General features: G+C 47.7%; 1 protein-coding gene across 1 annotated transcript, besides 1 other annotated feature; it reads right to left on the reverse strand.

Moving 5' to 3' along the window:
- Positions 1 to 3,618: part of a sequence feature (OT_ostta02g00720) that runs on past the window's edge.
- Positions 3,619 to 3,885: 267 nt separating this feature from the next.
- Positions 3,886 to 6,648, reverse strand: OT_ostta02g00730 (Thioredoxin-like fold; the record flags this gene model as incomplete). The annotated part of the gene is made up of 1 exon (XM_003074772.2): positions 3,886 to 6,648. One exon carries the CDS (start codon positions 6,646 to 6,648, stop codon positions 3,886 to 3,888), a length of 2,763 nt encoding a protein of 920 aa, XP_003074820.2.
- Between the last annotated feature and the right edge of the window lie 1,710 nt (positions 6,649 to 8,358).

An 8,358-nucleotide genomic window follows, 5' to 3' on the forward strand; every position in this document is an offset into this window, starting at 1 on the left:
GACTCCAGTACCGAGTTGCAGTGCGGTATCGATGATGGCAGGTATTCCATCCTCGGAATGCAACGCTGATGAAGCACTGCAGACTTTGGCGCACGCACTTCCCAGTTGACCCTGACCTGTACCATGATGAGCGTGTTGGAATTGTGCGGAAGATGTATTGTGGATTAGCGCGCATCTCAGACTTACAGTTCGCGCGATAGCTGGATACTGTAACTTAGCTTGACAGTGCACGCTTTTAGCAGTTTGCACCGTCAGAACGCCACTGATTGTGTGAACGGTAGCTTCCATGTGTTTATGATGCCTCAAAAGCAGAGGCTGTATGATTGCAAGATCGCGCAATGCGACTGTCTTTAGTTCACATACATCGCACACCCGGGTCATGTGATGCACGTACCCTGTTGCTGGAAATAGTGGCTTATTGCGTACGCAATGATCAAATAGTTGTGTTGAAGATGAGTGATGACATACCATGACAAGCCGTTTTCTCATTTCTGTCATTGAGAGGCACGTACCACGTGGCAGGCTTCTGAACCAACATTTATCGGTGGAAAAAATCTTGATGAACGAGCAAATATGCGGTCTGTATCCAGTACCATGCAAGTGCGACAGCGACGAGAGTATCGCGTGTGCATTTGTACCCTGAAAGGCAAATGAGCTGGTGCCGCCGCAAGCAGCTTGATGTTGGGCATACTTACTTGAGGCTGCCATTGAACGCGACATACCGGCTGAGCTCTCGTGAGCGCCCTGCAAAGACATAGCCTCGTAAACATGCACATTGAGTGATTGCAGGTGCATGATACTCGGGTTTATCCGAGATTCAAGCCCGCGCAAAGTACAAATCAGTCCCCCCATACCCGCGGCACACTCAGAGTGTCCCATTCTTGACTTCATTGCATGTACTTCGACGTGTTCTGCGCTCTTCAATATACACATCGCCCCACCTATTTCAATAGGATCACCGAGTGATGTTCCTGTTCCGTGCATCTCGAGAGCGCACACTGCGGTGGGCTGAACCGCCGCACATGTGAGGGCTGACATAATCACTCTAGTCTGTGATGGTCCATTTGGAGCCGTCAATGAGCTCGTGCGTCCATCTTGGTTCACCGCGGTCCCACTAACTTGTGTATCGCCGCTGCTGTGATGCGATGCTCCACGCAGAAGGCACGTGTCACAGCTTTCAGCTCTGACGTAACCATCAGCACGTGTGTCGAGCGTCTTGCAGCGGCCATCTGGTGCGAGCATACCGGCTCGCAGAAACATCGCAGTTGTTGCCTCGGTGAGGATAAGGTTTACACCACCTGCAAAGCTTGATTCGCATTCACCGTGCGCTACAGAATGACGGCTGAGATGCGCCGCTACAAGGGATGATGAACACGCAGTATCAATGCTCATGGCAGGTCCTGTGAGGTCAAATGTGTAGGACACACGCCCAGATGCGACGCTCAAGGCATGTGCGGTAGCATTCAGAGAGCTGTAGCTATCGTGATCATGAGCACTCGTGAGATTTCCGTATTCCATCCAGGCGATTCCAATAAATACAGAAGACTGCGTTGACCTGCAATCAGGCATTGTCATACAGCTGATAACGTGCAACAAGAGTCTCTGCTGAGGGTCCATGCTCATAGCCTCCGCCTTACCAATGCCAAATACTCGCCAATCGAATTCAGAGCGCTCTTCCATTGTCATAATACCGCATCGAAGTCGACTGTTGAAGTGATAATCGTGCTCTTTTGTCATGGTGTTATGATTAACCCGCATCGTGTGTACTATTATACTGTTTCTCGCGGCAAAAAACACGATTTCAGCTTGTTGACTCGGCTCTGAGGTGACCTTGCTGTTAAGTATGTGATCAGTGGCTTTGTGAGAAAACATTAAGGGTCCATTAGCGAGGAAATTCACTATGCTATCAACCGAAGGATAATCATATAATAGCGTTGAAGGAAGGTCGAGCTCCAGATGCTCACTCAAGTCGGCGATCATACACATCGTTTGAGTGGAAGACAGCCCCAAGACGTTGACAATTGAATCACAACTCATCAATGAGCCATAAGTATGAGGTTTCGTATGCTGTTGTACGATATCCAGGAGCTGAAAAGTAACAGCATCAAGATGTTCACTATCGGGCTCAAACATTTTTATCAGACTCGAGTCTATGTGTTGCGCTTGTACGAGTGTTCGATGCGATGAATGCATTCCAAATAGAAAGGCACTACACGGTTCCGCACGGGTGAAGTATCTTTCTATTTCCTCATGTGAACACCACCTGCTTGTGTTCACAACTGAGCCATTGTAAATGTTTCCAGCAGGATGGATTTCTGGATAGAGCAGGATGGTGTCAACGATTCGTAGTATCGCGAGTTCACTAGATGGGGCTCCACTCAAGGTCAGCACGCGTACGTTTTCACATATTGTTGATGGGTAGTTCCACCGCTGGTCCAAATCTGAAAGAAGCGCAAATCTCGCCGCTACCAATCTCTGCGCACAATGAAATGGCAGCGTGACTATGACAGGCGTCGTGTTTAGACTTCCAAATTTGAACATGTCAGGTGTCTGTCTTATTTCACTCTCGACAAGGATGCGAAATATCGCAATTGCCGGTGCTGAACCGCCCACCATGTAAATATTGTCTTGATTTTGAAGAAGAATAGTTATATGCTCCGCAGGAGCTAAACAGCGATTAATTTTCATCAGAACTTTTGCAACTTCTAAGTAGCTCAAACCGCGGCAAACAAGCATGGTTGACTCAGTGATACGTGCTTTTGAATAGCTGCGAGCTTTTGGTGCACCATAATCCACTCTACAAAGCGAATTATTGTGTTCAAGGACTGATTGTGCCCGTAAAGACGACCATAACATAAACTTGGCAATTGTGAATGGATATTGAAAGTGCATCCACATGTGATTCCAATCCCTTCCAGTCGAAAAAAGGTTTTCGGCTACTTCTTGAGAGATCCAACCTTGAGAGTGGCCAGAGCCAAAGAGCATTGGATAGTAGAGCATTAGTAAGTTGTAGCTGCAGAGAACTCTGCTTATCTGAATCACATAATTCATAGATGTGGATACAGGCGCACTAGCCAAACCGTCCGTCTGTAATGCTGGCAAGTCACGATTTGCTGAAACATTTTGCAATCTTATGTGGTTAGTATCCGTGACGTCCTCTGGAGGCTCGTTAAGTGTATTCAATCCAGCGCTTGCCGAGTTGCTCCCAAACTCTGTCCGCTCGACCTTCCCTTGTTCAGCGCACATGAAGTAAGGCCTACGAAGTAATAAATTCTTTCCTCTCAGCGATATGCTATCGAATTTCGTTCTTGTTTGAGCATGTCTTGTTTTCACCTTGTGAGTAGTCAGGATTTCATGGGGATGCTTGCCACGTGTACATGCTGAAGCAAAGTAATAGAAGGCCTGCAGTTCGAACCGGCGATCAATCATATCGGTTCCAACGCAAAATAACTCATCATGAATCGCAGAATGGATACGATCGAACGCGTTGGTGAGATTATGAGCAATAGTTTTGTATCCTTGACGCTGACCAAACAACTCTGCCCATGTAGACGGTTGGAAATACGGGAATCCTTGACCGGTAAAGTGCGCACAGGCCGCAGAGATCCGCTCTTCCATAGTTATTACCACACGGTTGTATTTATTTTTCGATTCCCTTTGCTGCGAGACGTGATATGCTGTCTCAAACGTACGTTTCGGCGCTTGGGACTTGCTGCTGTGTTGATGTGACACATGGGTTCAGATGCAGACTCATCAAGACGATTTTGGAACTTGCCGCCCGGAATACCCAAAGAAATCGCGCCAGCGACGATCACGTGATTGGTTCATTATTACAGCGTAGCACTTATCTATCGGCTCATACGTGAGCGGATGTACCGTAACTTCTCATGATGTATACATCCTCTTTAGGTAGTCAACTATGTCTGAACTCTCAAACAAAGACACGCCAGTGTTTGGATCCTCGAGAAAAGGAACTTGAAACGCACCTACACGCTTATACAACGCGTCTCTTCGAATACTGCCGCGTGCGCAAGGAAGTACCACATGCGGAAGCCCGAGCTCGTAAAGAGCTTTCCTGACGACAGCACAAAAGGGCGAGGCTTCGTACGCCCAGAAAACTAATGGCTGCTCCAACACAGTACTCGAACCAGTGAATCCCGACGTTTTATTTGTTCTTGCCGAAGCTTTTGAGAACCACCCTACCAGCGACACAAGGAACGATGGCTTTTCGCCATCTAGATACTCGTTGTAAAGGTATTGAATAATGGCATCCGGACCAATCTTTTTGACTCTTTCGTCTCGAGTATCGCGAAGGTAAGGGATCTGCTCCGAACCAGTCGGAACACCTCGTAATAGTTCTAATTCGGATCTATATTTTGAGAGGTGCTGGGAACACGGCTTGCACACGTAAGCAACATCCAAGATGTTGAGAACTTCTCGCACCAAACGACACGACCCATCGTCTTCGATATCGTACAGCTCTAAAGTAGGTATCAAGAGCCCATCGCTCATCTTCTCGGCATTTGACTGTCTCGCCCTTGCTTTTTCAAGCCCGTTAAGCTCCTGCAATCTCAACCCAGCGCCCCGCACGAATGCATACCTACTGACATCATCGAACGCTATTCGAGGAGACCAGCCATGGACAAAAAGTCCTAGCGCCAGTCTAGAAATGCCGCGCGCAGTCGCGTCCAATAACTCTCCCTTTTGAGAATCCGTGAATGCGAACAATTTTGGTCGGTTTTGCGGATTGATCTTGGCGTCTACTGCAACGACATTTGTGTCGTGTGCAGCACCTTTGAAGGTCTCTCCAGGACGTATCATGTCCGCTCTCCACATGCAGTGCGCTCCGTAAGGGACTCTTTCTGGCAACGAAATGGAGGCTACGGGCCCAGCCTCTAAGTTTCGCGCATCTAGTATCACGCACTGTGTACACCCCTGATAATCTGCCGACATGTTACTTTCGTCATGCACGTACATGATTAACCAGCCGTCGTCTTCCTCCTCGCTTCCTGGACGAGCAATGAACTGCGCCTCCATGCCGTAGCGATTCGGCCCGTGCTCGTAAACTGTCGTCTTGCGCTCGTGCAAGTCTATCTTGACAATAGCATCAAACTTCAACTGCGTCGATGTCTCAAGCTCAGACAACAAGATTCTGCCTGCGTAAGCGTACCGATTTTGCATTCCAACAAACTTGTCGTTGATTCGTGGCGTCTCCATCGGCACGTGAAATAAATATTCCTCGGCTACCTCGCCGGTGACGAGATTGATCTTCCACTCGTGCACTCTCGGAATCTTGTCCCCAATCCTCACAGCCTGTTGGACCCAAGCGCTCGACCCATTTGGCCGCATTGCCTCGTGAAAAAATCCATCTTCACGTACCCCGACGATTACTATCAGTTGTTCGCCTTTTGCATTTTTATCTTCCCACGCGTTTATGAAGTGATACACCATTTGCGCGCAGCTGCAGTTGAACCAAGATACATTGTTGGAGCGAGCTCCTCTGTTCAGTACTCCAAACCGTGCTCTTTTGCCTTCATTATACTGTAGTGGATGAATTCCGAGAATTTGACGAATAGGCTTAATATCCATGCTTCCTTCAAAAATAATCGTGAAATGTTCTGTTACGCAGAAATCGTGCATGAAAATACTCCCCACAAACGGTAGTGACCAAAGCGGGTTGACGCTTGAAACTTCGCCCTGCGGCGTCAACGTGCCCACCGTACAATGCGGTGGTGACACGGGGTTGAAACCAAAAAAAACTAGCTCCCCCGTCCATGGTAGAATTTTCGGATGGGCTGTGAAAGGGACGTACCATGGCAATTTTCCGTCAAACGTGGAAGCAGAGACTGTGTCAAGTGTCTCTGCGTCGAGCTCCCAAGGAGGGCAAGTATCTTGCAGAGCATAAGTGCGACCGGCAAAATGCAATAACGCTGTATTTGCGCTATCCTTCATGAACTTCCCACTCTGCACAAAGTTAGCCAACGCGTTTGCTAGAAATGTTGGACCGTCTGCGTTCATGAGTGGCCTAAAAATTCGCGCACCGTGTTTGGTTTCACGCTCCCAGCTTGTTGTGCGAATAAAGCGGTTTCTGTATTTAACTTTTTCACCCGCACAGAAGTCTGTGGCGTATATCATACCGTCACCTTCGAACCAATGATGCCAGCCAACACCTAGACCGAAATCCTGTTGTCCTGGACCTTGACCCCAACGCTTGTAGTGTTCCACTGGGAATTTTGGATTTGGTCCGACATACGCATACTGTCCTAGCGGAAAATCAGTAGGAATAGTACCAACAACTCTCATACTTGGATTCTCGTCAACGGCTTTACGCTCGTTGCACGAGCAACTGGCGGTGACCTCTTGGACGACAGGATAATAGTTGCCGGATAGAAAAGCCGCTCCGTGCTCCCCAAATTCTTCTCGATCGACGTACTGACGAGAACTAGAAATTTCGCACCGCACACGTTCGGATTCTGAATCGCTCGTAGAGGTGCAAACGCTAGCCTCATCGACCGCCCCATTCGATATGTCTGTAGAAGGTTGGGTTCGACAAACTGCAGCACGAAGTTCACGAACCGTGTGAATCTTGTGGTGCAGACGAAGGTTGCGAGTTTTCGTGAAATAAGCCAAGTTTCCACTCGTCATCATTTTATTTCAGGTGCCAGTGTGAGTTTCTTCTCCGCGGGAGGTCGGTGTAGCGTCTAGTTGGGTCGTACCGGTAACTCGATCACAGTCCGTCCGGCTGAAGTAGGTTCCTCTCTTCCACTGGTATGTAACGTGCAGTTGATAGCCCCCCCCCGAGCACCGGAAGTTAGAGTTGGGGCCAAGTATCACGGTTCCCTCGATAGTTCCTGACCCCGTTTGCTCCGGTCAGCTGATAAGGTGCACGCTGGATACGCCATGGACTTGATTTTCTTTTCCTCTTCGATTTCAGCAGATTTTATACAGACTCGAACATATTGTGAGTAGACGCCACCTATCCATAGATTGATCAGCTCAGCTTACCAATACTAACTAGTTAGGCCGACGGAAAAATTAATACTAACGTTAGTATACTAAGGCCGACTAACAGTAACGTTCATAACTAAAGTTGGAAAACTTTATATATCGCCGGTTCAGAGGAGTCCCTACATGCATGACGAGTCATGAAATGTCAAATATCACAATACATTATGCCTTTTAGCACTGTCAGATCATTACATCACATCACTACTACCGGGTGTTTTCACCTTGTGAAAATTCGTGAAAAACTTGATGCGTGACAAACACGAGTGAAATCAAGTGACGCGACGCAAACTTTAGACGACCGACCGCTCGCAAACAGTGATATATACTCCGCGTTACATAAATTAAGCAGTTACGCATCGTCAACACACTCACACGTGTGCCCGCTGTATCATTTGTATCGCAGTTACCCTTCCACTGTCACACTGAACTGATGTATTCCAAACCCTATATAGGGTTTAGCCAAACCCTAAGAGATGTTCATCGCGCCGAATGCCATTCGAAATGCATCGCGTCGATGTGCGCGCTTCAAGGAGTGTCATTGATATGCAGCTAAAGCGTTTTGCGGAAGAATACACGCAATGGATCGCGTTTGTGAGGATCCATTGATGTTACTGTCCGCGACAACTAAACCCTAAGTAGGGTTTAGAGCGCGGCGCGTTGACAAGTAATCTGTTAAGCAGCAAGTTAGAATTGCGATGGTAATCCCACGCGTCGTCGGGGTTTGCGCGCTGTGAAACTATGCGAGACATTCAAAACGGGTCTGTTGTCGTCGTTTTTGGGCTTTTCGTCGCGGCATAGTGGTTACGTCGTCGGTTTCGCTTCAAATCATGCAACTTTGAAGCATCAAGTTTTTCACGAATTTTCAGCAGGTAGAAACACCCGGTAGTAGATGTGATATAATTATCTGACAGTGCTAATACAATACACAATGTATTGTGATATTGAACGTTCATGACTCGTCGGTCATGTAGGGACTCTCCCAACCGGCGATATACTTACGTTAGGGTGACTAACAGCAGAACTTCATAACTCGGGCATAACTCGGACTTAATACCCGAGTTATGAGAGATAGCTGTTACCCCCTGAGCGCGTCGTAACTTTAAGACCCTAGTTAGGCGAAAATGACTAACAGCTAATTTTCATAACTCCGTCATAACTCGGGCACGTTGACGAGTCATGAACTGTGATCTCAATCATACTCGATTCCGTTCACGTCCACTTGTCCGAGTTATGCGTCACATGACTAACAGCAGAATTTCATAACTTGGGCCTAACTCGACCCCCTCGAAATTAATTCAAGGATTGACTCGTCCCGAGTTATGAAGAAACGTGAAAATTCTTCATAACTCG

Source organism: Ostreococcus tauri (genome assembly GCF_000214015.3).
Source record: "Ostreococcus tauri WGS project CAID00000000 data, contig chromosome 02, whole genome shotgun sequence".
NCBI classification, from domain to species: Eukaryota; Viridiplantae; Chlorophyta; class Mamiellophyceae; order Mamiellales; family Bathycoccaceae; genus Ostreococcus; species Ostreococcus tauri.